This window comes from Pithys albifrons, chromosome 1 (assembly GCF_047495875.1).
Source record: "Pithys albifrons albifrons isolate INPA30051 chromosome 1, PitAlb_v1, whole genome shotgun sequence".
Taxonomy (NCBI): Eukaryota; Metazoa; Chordata; class Aves; order Passeriformes; family Thamnophilidae; genus Pithys; species Pithys albifrons.
Window position 1 is genome coordinate 71,010,791 of NC_092458.1, and position 17,233 is coordinate 71,028,023.

The following is a 17,233-nucleotide window of genomic DNA, read 5'->3' on the forward strand; positions in this document are numbered from 1 at the left end:
TCCAGTATGGACTTACTCTTGGGCCGCAATCCCTTGAGAGGTACACCATGGGACATTACCATTCCACTAACAAGCTCTAATACACAGTCAGGCAAGGGAGCCCTGTGGCAAGCACGGGAGCCTGGCAATAGCTAAACAGCAAGAATAGCTGTAACTGCAGTCTAGCACATCCCATTGAAATCTCTCAAATCCTTCGAGCCCCACACTGGCCATCATAAAGGACTGTCATGGTTTAACCCCAGCCAGCAACTAAGCACCACCCAGCTGCTCGCTCCCTCACTCCTGCACCCACCCCCGCTTCAGAATGGGTGGCAGCCTGAAAGTGAGAGAAGTCATCAATTAAGACAGTTTAACAGGTAAAGCAAAATCCATGCACATGAGCAAAACAAGCCAAAGAATTAATTCACTGATTCCTGTGGGCTGGCAGATGTTCAGTGATCCCCAGGAAAGCAGGGATCCATCACACACAATAGTTACTTGGAAGGACAAACACCATCACTCTGAGTGTCCTCCCTTCTTTCTTCTCCCCTCAGATTTATATGCTGAGCATTATGCCATATGGTCTGGAATGTCAGTTGGGGTCAACTGTCCCAGGTGTGTCCCCTTCCAACTCCTTGTGCACCCTGAGCCTACTCTATGGTGGGGTGGTGCAAGAAGCATAAAGGCCTTGACTGTGTAAGCCCTGCTCAAGAGGAATGAAAATATCCATGAATTATCAACACTGTTCCCAGCACAAATCCAGAACATAGTCCCATGCAAGTTACTATGGAAAAAATTACCTATCCCAGTAAAAACCAGCACTAAAAACTTTTCAGTTTTAATGTAGTTTTCTTAGAAAACTGAAAGCACCTAAATAACAGTTGGAATAAATAGATGGGTTTGGGTGAGAGGGGTTTGAATAAACCAGCATGTCACATAGTCTCTCCCAAAATGTCTATAAAACTGGATTTTCCTGGCATAAAAGGTAAGCAAAAGAAAATTGTTTATGAAAACATAACATTTATGTATAGTTTAATACTGTGTTTAGTAAGAAATAAATCTGGTTTTTATCATGTTTTTAGATCATAAAGAATTAAAAATGTCATCCCGCACAAATCCTCAAGCACAAAAGAACACTTCAGCTTCTTTTCTGGGGTTCAGATCACCTTTTGCTTGGCTTGCTTCCTTTAGAAAATCGAGGAAAACCCAGACTCAGAAGCAACCACGGTGAGCTATTATCAGAACATACATTATTTCCAGCTTTAAAAAACTCTGTTAATTGTTTTGTGTTTTGCTTAGAAAACTTTGTGAAATTACTTTTTCTAGTCTCCTGCCTTTCACCTCACTGAGAAGACTGGGATTTTACTTTGTCATGTAATGAGAGATTATCTGTTTTGTTTCTGACAAATGAGGACTAAGTAGCAAGTAATAGGGAAAGTCTCATGGCTAAATCTATTTTGCTCAAGTTTTGCTTAACAGTGTGAAGTATATGATAGCCCCTAGGCTTAGCAGTGGCTCCATCCTATTCAGTTCCCTCTCAAGAGGACAATGTGTAAGGCACATGGGGATCTGCTGCCCTGTGGCTGTGATACATAGGAAAGTATAGTTTTCCCGAGACATTGCAGAGAGTACTGGCCCCAGGCAGCTCTGCTGCATCGGTTCCCACCATTTCTAGCCCAGAGGCAGTTAGAGGCAGGCCTGCAGCTTTAGGTCCAGCCAGGCTAACAGGGCAGCTCTCAGCGCTTTTGTCTCCTGTGCTTCGTCAGTGCTTTGGTTTCAGCTGGATCTGGGTCAAAGATGGTCTCATATGCAGCTCTGGAGCTGCCGTTTCAAGAGCATCCTTCTCCTTTGCCAACCACAGGGTGAAAGCTGCTGTTCAGAGGGAACCGGGTCAGGGGTAAGCTACAGTCAGGCTACTTAGGCTGACTGTTCTCTCATAACTTTTGGCCTGCATGGTTCTGTATGTCTGCAACATCTGAATGAAGTCTTACTATTTTTGTGTCTTGAGACTGGCAATTGTAGGTAGAGGTGCACTGTGCAGTGCTGCGAAATCTTAAGCATGAAGGTGCAAGATCTTTGGTATAAAGAACTGCTTTTTCACTCTGTGAGTCTCAGGCTGGTATTCTGGTCAATGCCTGGGGCTCCCAGGTGACGTGATACTAACACAAGGAACAGATGTAATAAACAATGACAGGGAATGCATGCTTCTAAAGAAACTGATTAGTCTGATATGTAGGTTTTGTAACACAGCAGCTTGCCATTATGGAGTGTTTGTATCAAAGCAGGAGATTTAAGGTGAGGTTTTAATAGAGGCTATGAGGCTGCCTTTGTGGATGTTCGCTGGTAACAGTTCTTTTACATAACAATACAGCACAGGAAAAAAAATCGCAGTTTTAATACTGCTCCATACACATCATCTGCTCCTTCCTCTTCCTTGTGACACATAATGCCCCTTGTGATGGGACACACCAACTGGGCCCCAGCCCTCCCTGCAGAATAAAGGGGCACTTGTGTAACTGAGAGTCAGATTTCAAGGTGCTTTATCCTGGTGCACAGTAAAGTAGGCAATGCACACATGAAGGTCCAGTCTTTGCTGTAGAATCTAAGCACTGAAAGATTTCTTAAACTGAGAAGGCAAAAAACACAAACTGTGCCTACTCATTAGATCAGCTTTTGTCTGGCTTTTCCACAGAAAATCTGTCATATCTCAGGCTCAAATGCCTTTGATTTCTGACCAAGAACAACTTGAAAAATAAACAAGTCAATCCTGACGTGTAACTGAGCTGATTGCTACATTTTCTAGTCACGCCTCCCTGTCGGAAACTTCCCCCACCCTCTTTTAGGTGTTGCCGTGGCATGTGGTTTGCTTTATGCATAGGCAAAGCACTGAAATAATCTGCCTCTCACCAGGCAGAGTTACTTTGGAGTGCTAGTGAAATACAATAGGACGCGGCGCTGTAAATCCTGTAAGTAAGCCTAACTGGCAGAAGCTTTTAAATGGCTAAGTATTAATGGCTGGTTAGAGGGTCCTTTCTGTACCGGAGACAGAGTTTTGTCAGCTGTGGTGGTGTTTTACTGTGAGAGTAAATAATGGATGCTGCAAGAAAGAGTGTACTTACATGGAGACACAGAAGATGCTCATAAAAGGTTTGTAACTGTAGTCCAAAGGCAGTGAAATGGTCGATGACTTTTGATTCAAAGGTGTTTGGTATTCTTGAATTCATCCGTATTTATTTTCTGATATGTAAGTGTGATTCATCCTGGAAACAAAATGCTGTTTAATTGTGTCTTCAGCATATGTGAGTTACGAGTATGTTGTTTGGTTGACTTCTTGTATAGTACTGATAAGAATAGTATAGAAGAAAACAGATTACACTGATATTAAACAACTTGGAGGTAGCCCAGGGAAGACAGGTGCTTAAGTGAAAATATTAAATTGCAGCAGATTTTAATTCATGGATTTTTTATTATTGTTACCACTAGTGTACATTTTCTTTTACTTTTAATCTTACACTTGGTTGTCATTAAAAAGACAAGTATGTATAGAAGTGGAAAAGTATAAATTACAATTTCTTGTTTTCCATAGTGAGTAGTATTTTTCTGTTGGCAAATATTTTTGAATTTGAACATTAATTTAACAACTTCTGTTTGTGAGTAATAGACAATATTTCCATGCATGTATGTACAAAATAATGTAAACATTGCCAAATATCCTTAACTAAAAAAAGAAACTGAATTACTTTTCCTGAAATTAAAAAACATTTCTCTGGAAATAAGAAAAACTTTAGTTTTGAAATGGTAAAAAAGAGCATTTCAGAAAAAATGAGGAAGTTTGGGAATTGGAGGGGTTGCCATAGGGAAAAGATTAAAATAACTTTGTGCGTATAAGTTAACAGGGAGAAAAATAAAGCAGGATGCAATGACCAGTTACTTCTGAAACAACAGTGACAACAAAGACAGAGATTAATTTATAATAGTGCCAGAGGTGCAAATGAAAATTTAATTTTTGCCTAGACTATCATAAGGCATTTCTAACTGACATGTCTACTTCATGTAACTTCATTGCAAGGAGCAATTAACACAACACAAGTGGGGAGAGCTGTATAAAGGCTTTGCACAGTAAAGCTGAAGAAGAAAGCTTCTAACAAAGCTTTTACATTTTTGTTATGCATATAAGGAAAATTAAGGTAACTCACTAAGCCATGGGATTTGAATGAACTTGGTTTGCAGGAAATCACTGTAAAAACTCTTAAACATAAGTTTCATTCTTAATTTGTTGTAGAAGCATTAAAACATATAGAACTTCATTTAAGATTAAAGATTAAAGAAAGAGCTACATACATCTCTGAGTTCTGGTTCTGTAAACTTCATTCACAGGGAGAGGTAACACACTGAATTAATGGCTGTTCTTATTCAGTGCTAGAAGGAAAAGTTAGGAATTTCAGATTCAGACTGTCTCCCCAGACCCTAAGCCCACTGAAGTCAACAGGTTTGTTTGCTTTCAGTTGGACCCCATGTCAGAGAGGTATCCAGGTTTTACAGTTCACAATTACAGAAGCAAAAACAAATTGCACCTTTCAACTGTTCTTCCCTGCCTGCAAGCACATTGCAAACAAATGACAAAGCACTTCAGGAGGAAAGGCTGGGCCACAAAGAACTTGCCAACAAGCCGGTTTATACTTGCTGTTGAAGCTCAATAAAGTAGTCTACCGGGGCACAAGAAGATTTTAAGAGCATAAGAACAAGGTCATTCAAAAAGACTTTGAGACAAACAGGACTGAGCAGAACCATCTTTCCCTGCTTCACTTTCTCTCAAGAATTAACTTCCTGGGAAAAAACTGTTTCTGAGACAAGGAAGAACTGGCAATAAGCGCAGGCTGAGCAACATTTCCTTCAGGGCTTTTGAAGCGTTTGTTAGTTGTAAAATAAGGATCTGCAGACTTAAACAGACTTGGTGAAGTCAAGTCCTGTTCTTTCTTTTGTTTATTTGGTATTTGTATGTCTTCAAGTCATGCTGTAGAACAGAGTACTTTTTATATTTAGGGCTTCTTGTCTTGTTCTAACCACTGCATTACTCACAGATGCTCTAGCCAGTTCTCTGCCAAGCTTTTGCAGTCTTATATACCTTATATACACAGCAGACAAGCCTTCGACCATGTGTTAAAAATTGGTAAATAAAGGCTGGTTTGGGTAAGTAGCAACAAGTTCCAAAGTTCACACCAAAAACCATCTGCTTTCTGTCTCTTCTCCTTTGCGGGGACAATGCACAGTTCTGCATCTGAGCAGGGCGAAAAGAAAGAGAAAAACAACAGAATTGCAGATGCAAACTACTTACAGGTTTACAACTATATAACTCCACCTATGAGTAGCGCCTACTAAATTATTGTTGTTTGGAAAAAGAAATAATGCTATCTTATCATAATGCTGGATTGAAACAACTACTTTATTGCTGTTGCAGCCATTCAGATGTCAGTAGGCTGAGTTCATTTCTGGCTGTGCAGCTGTGACTTTTGCAAGCTGACAAGGCCAAACTGAATGGTACATTTTCTCAGCATTTCTTTTTGAGCAGGATTTTGTGGGAGGGGCTGGAAGAGAAGGATGAATTCTTCATAGAGCAGGTTTTCTTCAGCTGCTTCTCACTAGTTGTTAAAACGAGAAACTGCTGGATATTTACTACGCGATAAAATTACGTCACGTTCCTTTTGAAAGCCAACATTTACATCCTCCTGCCTACAGATATGACAGTTCTGCTCACCCATCCTCAAAAGTGGAAGAAATGGCAACGGTAAGTAGCTTATGAGTTTATTGTCAACAATGTTTCAACTACAGGTTTTTCAAAAACCAGCCCCCTTGGTTTATGCTGTTGATACAACTTCTGTTTAAATAGTGTCCTTGCAGCTCTTGTTTTAAATGCTGAGTAAAATGTCTGTATTGTGAAGTTGTTGAATGTTGTAGAATGAGCTTGCCCTTAACTGTACAAGTCCAAAGCTTTCACAGGTAAACCCTAAGTCTAGCTCTGCCAGATTTCAGTTCACTCATAATGACAGAATAATTACATGAATCATTTCCTAGGCCAAGACCCTCACATATCTTGGCAACTGTAGGCAAAATCCAAATAGATCAAAACTCACACTGAATAAATAATCTAGTGTGCTTACTTCACTTCATTGTACAATGTTGAAAAAGAGTAGCTGACTTGGCCATGCAGCAAGCTAAAGCCATGCACAGTTGCCATGTAAATGTAAATTCTGATAGTAGGAAATTATTATTTGGGTGAATGTTCCATTTTGTAAGCACAAGCTCATTTTAAGGATGAAACAACAGATTTATTTCTGATAAAATCTAAGTGCATGCTATTGAAATAGCAGACTTTCTTCCAAAGATGATATTTTCTACTTGAATTCCGTACGTTATTATATTACTGTCATGTCTTTCCTTCTCTTCACTTGAGCGGTATAACCACAGAAGGAACTAAGAAGTTGTACAGTATATAATCAAAAGCACAGAGGAGGCAAATTGGCCACCTCCCTTTGCTCATATTTCAAAAACAAAAGGATAATCTATAATAATATATGACAGAACAAGGATCTTATCAGAGAATCCTGCCTTTTATATAAACATATTGTATAAATCTGTATTTTAGCTAGACAAGTAAAGTATTATGAATATTGAGAACAAAAAACTAGCAAGGGTTTTCTTTTAAAAAAAAAAAAAAGGCAAAAGAGTTTCAGCTAAAATAAGTCAGCAGTTCAGCAGTTGTCTGCTCTTCTACCATCTGAGACTGTGAGCTGAGAGGAATATGGGTGGGGTAGAACCTCTCCAGCTTATCATGTAAACCAAACACAGATGGGGAATAGGAAGACATTTTACCCACTTTTACTACTAACTGCTGTCTTGCTATAAGAAAATTGGCTGTAGGGTTAAATTATTAAATATCTGTTGGGGAGTCAGTGTGTGAATTTTAAAATATGCTGGTCAAGGAAGAACAGATTGAGAAAAACTAAGAGATCCAACGCCTTAAGGAGATACAATGCAATAAGGATGCATATGGATAAAATAAGTAAACTATGCCCTTATTATAAGGTAGTTATAACTCATGTATCCAAAATATGCTACAGTATGAGGACAAGATTAGTAATTCTCCTTATTACATGTGGAAAAGTCTCTAAAATGCATGCAACTACAATCTTCAGCTGTGTATTTTGATAATACAGTTTTTAATAGATCCACAAAGAGTTTGCTGACCTCTGGGTCTTGTGACACGATTCATGATGAGACATGTAAAACATGATCTGAACCCACATGTGGAAATAAAACCGTGTTAACTTACAATTTTTAACAGGCTGAAATGTGTAATTCCCCAATGTCAGCTGAAATGACTGGTCATTCTTTTGATACAAACCAAAATGAAATGATGGAGAAAAGTATACAGGAATGGAATGAACAGCTAGAGAAGGAGTTTTTCAGTGGTAAGTGTGTGTCCTTACTTTGTTCTGATACTATTGTTACCAGAAATGACTGTAGTGACTGGTTTGAGAATTTTCTGCAAAAGCACAGGCTGTAGAGATACGGCTCATTACTTTCTAGCAGAGTGGCTACTTTTTGCTGATTTTGTTTGACAGCAGAATGTTTACTGTGAAAATGACTTCAAGATGTGTCACTGATCACTCTTAGAATGCATTTCATCTCATACTGATACAGTTAAGAATCACATGCAAAAGTGTTCAGTTCTCTCTTGTTATTTCTGTCAGGTGCCCCTACTGCATCATTTAGATGCAGATGTGATTATGTGAGAAGAATTTCTTCCCAGTTCCCTGCATGCATAACTTTGATAATGGTGAATTACTGGGCCTGGTTTTATAAACTGTAAAGCCTCAAACTACAGAAGCAAGAGGCATTGTGGCATTCAGTTAGTTTTCTTGGACCCTGATAGCCCCAGTCAGGAGTCCTTTTTGGTTGGTTTTTTTTTTGTCCTCACACTGGGAAGAGAGGCAAGATCAGACTCAGCCTATGGGAGTACAGAAATGTTTTTCCATAAACTTTCCAGATTTGCTCAGATCTATGCAAAAAACTGTCCATGCATATTCCTTTCTACCATCCACAATTACAGCAGATCACAGACTGAAAGTATGATTAGGAAGCAGTGGGTGAGGTGGTGGTGCTGGGAGAGGAGAGCACTGCATGGTGGACAGTGGTTCTTCTGAAACTCAGCCCAGCACCACTCTGTGTGTCTGACATAACTGCACACTCGCCCACTGATAGAGGAAAGCTGTACACAGCTTGGCTCCTGTCCTCCAAATGGAGGACTCACAAACAACTCAGCTTTTGTCTTGTTCTAAGCTGAGTTTCTCAAGAGCCTTCTCTTTTGTGTGCTGAATAGGAACTTAGAAAAATGGAAAATTTTACTACCTTTGGATCACCTTTTATTCTGACTATACATACCTAGCAATGCTTTCTTAATGACTCTGCACAATTAGCACTGATCTGTAATGACTGATCAGTCAGTCTCATTTGTTTAAGTGGATTAGGAAATTTTATAACAGAACAGTCATATTTGTGTTATTTTCAAAATACAAAATGAATACAATTAGCAAAGGCATAATTGGTTTTGATAATAAAAATATTTTTAATACATTGCAGTCAGTCTTCTGGCTGAGTATCTCAGTTAATTGAGCTGTATAGTGTTTAATTTCAGGTCTTGAGGTTGTCTATATATATATAAAAATACATATTTGGTGCTCATTTTAAAGTAATAAACTACAACTTAGCAGAGAATTTCTTTTATGAATGAAACAAACAGTGGACATGCCAGACTACTGAATATACTTGTTTGATGCTTTGCAGGATTCTTTGTTTTCTTACAGTTACATCATAGCTGTGGTTTGTGAACATACAGAAAGGTCCACGTTTGCCTAGTGAATTCTTTTCAGGGATTTTTTTGCTTACAAACTAGATTTGGAAAGTTTACATACACACATATATATAGCACATGAGTAAGAATTCAGACTTCAAATTGTTTGTTTTTCTTTTAAATAGCATAAAGACTAATAATTAAGCAAAGAGCAGTTTTAAGAGCAGTCATGGAGGAGAGCATTTTTTTCCTTGTAGTCATAATGGGTGACTGCCGAAAGGTCCTATGGAAGAAGAATGTGTGGTTTGGGAAGGGTTTTGGATGCGGAGAAGCTGACTCCTCTTAAAACCAGTTCTGATTATTAATGTAGTACATGAAACTTAAACATAAATATCAGAAGATAATTAAAGAAAACACAACAAAGTATCTTTTTTTTCCCTGTGCAGTTCTAAATGATCTGGATGACCAGCTGGCCCAGGAACAAGCCCAGGACCCTTTGGACAGGACAAGTTCTACTAGCAGTGCATCAAATGTCCAATCCAGTGCTTTCCCTACTTCAAAGAGGCAGATTGCTAGTAGGGGGCAACAGAGAAATGACTGGAGTGACATACCTAACACATTTTTCCCAGATGGACTGAGAACACTAAGGGCCAAAGATGAACACAAGCTCTTCATCAAACCAAGGAAATTACACAGTGCATATATAAATTGGCACCAGACAGCCTTTCCAGAAGATTGCAAGTATGGTGATCCACTCGATGGAAACCCCCATCTGCACCGCAGAAGGCTGTCTGCTGTCTCTTTCGGACGGTCTTCAGAAGGGAGCTTATATCCCCCTTCCATAACGCAGAACAGCGGATTCAGGCACAAGAGCTGTGTGAACAGGGATACAGCTGGCAGAAGTTACTCTGTATGTTCCCTTCGTAGATGTCCATCGTCAGTATCTTCTGACCAGCTGTCAGCATCTAGTTTACAGCATTCATTGGCAAGGGAGAGCAAGAATGGTTTTGTACCAAAGTTTGGTCGACAGAACCCAAAGAGAATTCCTCTGTCTTCTATTGTGTGGAACAACACACCAGACTTACCTGGACAAACATCAGCTCCAGAAAAAATGTTTAGAACTCAATCACTGATGGAATTTCATGCTACAGACCATGGTAGATATCCCAGCTCTTTGCAAGAAACGAAGAAATACACATGTTACCATCCAAAACACCACTACAGAAGATCTATTTCAGGCACTAATTGCTTTAGTAGAGTTAGTTGCCCTGATGAAGCTACCTCTCCATTGCCCTTCGATAACTGGGAAAATTATCCTTTATACAAATCAGAAAATAATCTCTCTAGATCCTACTATAGAGATATCTCTTCTCATGGCAAATTTTATGGAAACAAAAAAAATTCTTACGGAAAAAAAGACTGCTATCCTTCTTGTGCTGATATTCCTCAGTGTTACAGTGATGAAGCGTTTATTTCCCCTGATGCCAGCTTTGAAGTGTTTATGGCTAATTTAAATGACCAGCAGTGGCCACATATGAAGAATGCTAAATTTGCTTCACAGCGCCTGGAGAACAATTTTCACTTGTACTCTTCAGAAAATACAAGTATCAAAAGGATAACAAGAAACGCAAACAGAACTTTTTCAGAATTCACCGAGGGCTGTCAGCCTTGGCTAAGTTGTAACTCTTCAGTTTCTTCATCTAGTATCAGAAGTGATGAGTCAGTCTTTCCTAAATCAAAGAACCAAACAAAACCTGCAGGACTGAACAGGAATTCAGCTGTCATAACCCAAAGGAGTACTAAAGCAGACTTTACACAACCAGGAAAGGCTGAAGGTATGCAACAGCCAGATGAAGACATGCCATTACAGTCAGTTCTTCAACAAGCAGATACAAGCTACATCAACACCCAGAGTTTTTCCTCTAACAGCCCTGCTTCTGCCATATGGCAAAGAGATGTATCTCTCATTAACACGATCACATCAAAGAGACAAACCCAAGTCACTGCCAGAGGAGATACTGAGAAAATTTATACGTCAAACAGTGATAAAAGAAATGTACAAATGAAGGAAAATAATTGCCCACCCAACAGTGTGTTCAGTCAGCCTTCCTGTATTTTGCCAGCTGATGAGAGGAGAAAGGAACATTTTCTTACAAGTCAGAAAGAATGGGAACATAGTCTGCATTATGCAGCACAAAGAGAGAACATTGAACAGCATAATCAGAGTGCAGAAGCCATTAACCAAGATGCTCCAAAGAGACAGTCCTCACTGCTGAATGTTGCTTCTGCTCCATCCACTGAAAAATTAGCAAACTGTCAAGGTAGGCTATCCTGTCCTCCTGAATGGTCATCCAGCTCCTCACAAAGCTCTCCACAAGCACTTTCTCATAAAGATAATTCTAAATGCTTAAGAACACCAACTATCTCTTCAGTAAATTGCACAGTTACTGACTCTGAAGCAGAAGGGAAGAAAACAACTCAAGTCAGCAGAATAGGTGTTAGCAAACAGATTTCACAGAAAACACTGCAAAATGCAAGCACTTTAGTTCCTAAGGACTGTAATGGACAATTCACTACTAGTGCTCCACAAAATGGAAATTTTGAAAATATATATATGCGTAACTATGATGGTGACTGCAATATCTCTGAAAATAGTTCAAGTTATTTTTGCCTAGAAAATGGAAGTGGAGAAATAAGGAGTAATTCACCTTGTATTGAAAGGCTTTACAAGCAAGACAGCTTGCCAAGACATACCAGTAGCTGCAGTATTACTGGCTCCTCTGGCAGGAACAGCTCCAAATCTCATGATCCCCTTGTTATTTATTACACTTTGCCTAGAAAATCAGCTAGCATTGCTGGCAGTATTATGTCAGATATGCCCATCTCTTTACCTAGAGAAAATAGAACAACATACAATAGTTTAAGGTCTGAAACTCCGTGTAGAGCTGATGCCTTTTATTCTAATCAAAGAGATGTGTCTTGTTTAGACTCAAAACGTTCTTTTTCAACATCAGCATCATTAAATGCTGCTGGAAGTAACAAAGATTACCACAGACCTTTAACCAAAAGTGTTAATGATTCAGTAAGCAGTACATCAGTTGACCTGACAGACAGATGTAGACATCTAAGCAGAAGAGAATCCTCTATGTTTTCAGATTATAAGGAAGGGGGAAATTTTTTGCAGAAATATAAAACCACAAGCACATTTACAGTTTGTGTTGATGAAGATCATGTTAAATATCATGAACTAGTTTCAATTTATTACACATTACCACGGAGGCATTCAAAAACATTTTGTAGCCTCTTTAGAGATAATACAGAGGATGCAGATTTACCTTGTCCCAAAGAAAATGCTCAGTCTCCAAGAATACAAAACAAGAAAAATGAAGATCATCTGAGTTTAGCAAATGTTTTTTTCCCCACTACTTCAGAAAAAGAAGAGCCTTCATATTCTTCAGATCAAGTACCTTCAGCTCTGGTCACACCTCAGATCTTGAGAACTTCTGTTGATAGTGAAGAAGAGAATTCCCACTTATCCCCTAGCTGTAAGGAGTCAGGGAGTATGGTACATAGCAGGAAAGATAATTCAGCAGATCTTTCTTTAGCAGAAAATGTGCTTTCTGACGCAGTGACAAAAGAAATTTCTTTTGGTGGTCCACAATCCGCTGCAATAGTGGCTAAGTCAGGTAAGACCATTTCTGATGCTTCAGACAGCCAAAATGCAAAAATGGGTCTAAAAGAAAAGAAGGAAATTTTACAAAGACCCACACCACTAATGTCCACTTTATCAACCCCTCCCAAGCCAGGCAGACGTTTAGAGAATCCTTTGTATTCTACTTCAACAAATAAAATCACTATACAGAAGGGAAACTCTGAAAGCTGCTGTCAGCCTCCTAAAGTGAACACCAAGAAAAATCTGAACAGTTTACTCCTCCGCTCAGGAGAGAAGAGTTCCCTTGGAAGGAGTTGTAAGACAGAGCATGCTCCTGTGGAAAATACATACAGGGATAGTACCGAAGTCAAACAGAGAGTAAATTGTCTACACCAAACCACCCCTCTGTGTAATAGCAAAGGTAGTGGACTGCAATTAAGAGCTGACAGTTCAAGAAAAAATGCAAATTATTTAAACTCTTGTAGCAAAGTGTTTTCAGAACCTCAGAGCAAAACAACTGAGGTAAGCACAGCTTCCAGTGCTGATCTATTACTTCAGCTAGACAAAGGGAGTAGCACAGATACAGATGAAGTAAAGAATTCAAAAATTAAAAAAGAGAAAAATTCACAGAGTATTCAGATGGATAAAGTTTATAGTGGTGTGCAGGAGTTAGAAAGGCACAGTGAAGGCTGTCTGAACATTAAAGATAAAGTCCTCAGGGTTACACAAGATCAGAAGATAACACGGACTGCAGAAGATGAGAACAAGCTGCTCTCTGATTTCACAAGAGACAAAGTCAAAGATATAGAAAAAAGGAAAAACAGACCTTCAATTAAAAATAAACTGGCAGCTGTTTACAAAACAAGTAGAAAATTTTCAAGTAAAAATTTACCCCCCAAACCGCACATAAGTAACATTTTTTCACAGAACAATGGAAATGCCACTTCTTCAGAGGTGAACATGTCCCTTGACTCGCTGATTTCAAAGGATTCTCACCAGCCATTCCTGCAGTTGGAGGATGAAAATCAGAATCACAGTCCGGATGCTGATAAGAATACATCAAGACCAAAACCAGCTGAGAATAAGAAGACTGAAAATGAAAATGATCCTTCTTTGCTTGTTAATAACACCAGTCAGAGGTCTTTTACAAGCTCATACACACTGAAGGAAGCCATCAGTCCCAAAAAAACTACTGCAAAAGTGGAAAATAGGGCAAGACTCACAGCCCTATTTCCAGACAGAGCAGTAACCACAAGAAATAAGAATTCCCAAACACTTGATCTCAGGTTAGAAAGCAAAAGCCAGCCCATCTCGCCCAGTGCTACTACATCAGACCCACAGAACAATGAGAAAGGAAGAGCCAGCCGTCGTGCCTGCACACCTCCCTTGCCACTTGTAAGTGACAAAAACTCAAACACCTATGTAAATAGCTGCTTGCAGGCAGACACAAGTCCAGAGCAAAACTTGACTTCCCAGACAGTGCTTGGTCAGTGCCAAAATACCTCTCAGTCTGCTAGCTTAGAAAATGCAAACCTCAATAGCTATCAGTTGCGCAAAAGTCATGCGAAAAGCCAGCGTGAGCGTCACCTTTCTGAGAGTATTTGTGCTCGAGATTCCCTTGAGACCTCTGCCTCAGGAAGCAATATTCTACCAAAAGATTGCATACATGGGAAGAGATTTAAATCTTACTCAGAGCTGTTGTCTTGTGATGAAAATGAAAACTGGGCATCAGACGAAAAAAAATGTTACAGCACTAGAAATTTGATGTATCCGTCTGTTGAATTTGGTATATTTGGCAAAGAACAACAGTTGGCTTTCCTGGAAAACATCAAGAGGTCACTCACGGAAGGGCGATTATGGAGACCTTGTCTTCTTAATAACCCTGATGCTTTCAGAGATAGAGAGGCCTCTTCTATAAACAGGGCTGAGCTTTTGAGCTCAAGTTCTGCTGGAAGCAAAATGTCATCGGCTGCTTCATCGCCCCGAGAGCTGACTGATATCTATGGGGAAGACCCAGCTGCTTATTCTGACTCAGACAGTGATACCACCACTGATGATGAATACTACCTAGATGAGGTAGATAAAGAATCAGAGCTATGAAGGGATCATGGTACTAAGATGGCATGATAGTGTGGTACTTTCTGGGCAGGGAAAAATACACCAAATACTTTGAGCCCATTCTTGTGCTGCTCTAAATTGGTACAACTTCATTAGTTTCAAAGGATTTAGTATGTTACATTACCTGAGCATTTGACTTTTATGTTAAATGTGAGGCTTCACCATTGTTGTTTCTCCTAGCAGGGAAAAAGAATGTTAAAAAATCCCTTCCCAAAATAATAGAAGGTAAACAGCTGTGGAGCTTTGGGCAGTGTAAGTCCAGGGATGGCTTTCCTCTGAGTCAGCAAGCAGTAGTTAGACTCCTGCCAGCTATGCATGCTGGAATGGATAAATTCCAGTTTGAGCTACTTTTTCTTATAAAACTTAATAGAAAGCCAAGAAGTTACGTTGCTGATAAATTGCTTTTTCTCTGATTTTCCTCATTTACCAGATCAAGCAAGATAATGCTAATCTGAACAAACACCCTCACAAAATGAAACCTTTTAAGTTTTTACAGCATATTCTGTATAAATGTTCTTTTTCTGAATTCCTGGGAAGCATAGCAGCAATGTCCTTGGTGATGTTTGTTCTGCTATGCAGTTGAGGTGGATTCCACACTGAGACTTTTCAGCATTACAAGAGCAGTGAGCAATGTTAGTTGCAGAAATGCTGCTAATGCAGGAGAAACAGCTCAGCACAGGGTACAGCACTAAAAAACTTGTTCTTGGCCATTAAATTTCTAACTAAACTTTGATAGATTTTTATGGAAAATCAGAATTTTCTCATTGAGCCAGAACATGGTATTTTTAGATAATTAGACATTTACTTCTACTTTATTTCTAATTTCACATATGGTCTAAAATGATGATCCATATTTTTATACACTTTTTGATTCAATGAAAGTTCTGTAGGACAGACATATTTTTCTAACTGGAAGGACAATATATTGGTATTTTAAAATAATATATTTTACACAAAATGAGCAATCCTTGTATCACTGACTACAAGAAACTGAAAGATGAAAATATGTAGTAGGTAACAGGTATCATTTTTATACTGTAAACTTCGTTAAAGAAGTGGGTCTATAGTTCAAATCTGTACTGATATATAAGTATTATTACTTTATGCTGGGGTAATGTGTCTTTTGTTGTACATAGAAGGACAATAATATAAACTATGTATTTATAGTCAGAATTGATCTCTATGACATGCCTGTTCCAGAAGGATGCAAGAGTATACTGACATAGGCAATGCTGGAAGGAAAGGGGCACTTGTATAATTGCAGTCTTGTAAAATGTGGTATTTTAATGAGAAATTATGTTTTTCTGTAAATGGCTTTATTCTCTGTGTACAGGATTCTCTAGAGTAAAACAATAAAACAAGATGAATATCCACGCAGAATTTCTGCTGCTGTATATTTCTGCTAAATGCATTAATCCAAAAAGCCTACATAAGGTAAAGAATAATAAAAGAAACATTTACAAGAGAAGCATATGGTTGTACAGTTTTTCTTGATTAGAAGTGAATAGTTTAGAACATTTTTATTTTTAATTATTTTCTACCTGTTCAACAGGAGTTGGATTAAGTTCTCACCTTGCTGGCAAAAAATGAAAATTTTTTCCATTTGCCGTGTTGTGTATGTACAGGAGATCAAATGGCTTGATTTAATGTAAGCAAGTAAAAACTGCTTTGTTTGTAAATATGTTGTGGAAGACTGCAGCCTGTTGAAAATCTGCAAACTAGAATTTACACTGGATAACAGTATTCTGTTTTAGCAGTCAATTGCATGAAAACATAGGGAGAAATACCCTTTGAATAGCAATCAGTTCTATTCAGTGTAGCAGAGCCACATTTTGACACTTTCACTCTTCCAAGCTTTTTCTTTGGCAAAAATATATTCTATAAATATTCATAATTTATAGGATTTTCATATTTAAAACTATTTGTTTGAAATAAATTCTGCATTCAAAGGAAAACAACTTATTGGTACTGTATTTGTTTTTCATTTACTGTGAACACCACAGACTATTTGAACAGTATCTTAGTATAGTTGCCAGGGTCCTGATGGCCAGAAATGTCATGGATTTTGAAAGGGGCAGTCAGCCTTGGTCCATCTTGCAGCTGTAGCCAGCAGTCATGTCAGCTTCATGGCTCAGTCCTGCCTCCTACAGAGGAAGGATGTGTCTCCTTCTCCTGTCCCACCAGCTGATGAGTCTCCAGCCCAGAAACAGTTTTCCATCAGTGGTAGAATCTTTACAGTAGAAATATTAGGCCCTTAGTGAGCCATATGCCTACAACGTACCTTGAGGAGCCAGTACTCCATGTAGTGGCCAAGGATAATGTTTGATGAGCAGTTTTACAAGGTGATAAGCTCCACGTGAAAATCCCTTCAGCTGTAATTTAGGCCTTGGTGAAACCTGGCTGCCATGTGCAGTGTGATAATGTGTGAGACTCATCACAGTTTTTCAACCTTAATTACTACAGCCAGTATATGTGGTATGTGAGCTCAGTGACGCAGTACCTCAGCCCTGATTTCAGAAGGAAACATGGTTTATGAACTTAGGTGGTGGTTCCATCTAGACTGCTGTCCACCTAGCTGTCCCCAGATGATCTTTGAGCATTCTACCATCTTGATGACATTTGAAAGGAGGGAC

General features: G+C 38.9%; 1 protein-coding gene across 5 annotated transcripts in view; it reads left to right on the forward strand.

The window, feature by feature from the left end:
• LOC139671576 (protein O-glucosyltransferase 3-like) overlaps nt 1–17,233 on the forward strand; it is a 53,677-nt gene that overhangs the window by 19,047 nt on the left and 17,397 nt on the right. Inside the window, exons 3-6 of one of the 5 annotated variants that reach the window (XM_071554634.1) lie at nt 1,062–1,206; nt 5,716–5,764; nt 7,322–7,448; nt 9,277–16,068. In XM_071554634.1, coding sequence (XP_071410735.1) covers nt 1,062–1,206; nt 5,716–5,764; nt 7,322–7,448; nt 9,277–14,582 — 5,627 coding nt within the window. In that variant the 3' untranslated portion in view covers nt 14,583–16,068. Of the gene's footprint in view, nt 1–1,061; nt 1,207–1,251; nt 3,127–5,715; nt 5,765–7,321; nt 7,449–9,276; nt 16,069–17,233 lie in introns of those variants that run through there. The other 4 variants (XM_071554644.1, XM_071554654.1, XM_071554664.1 and 1 more) reach the window with 4 other exon arrangements.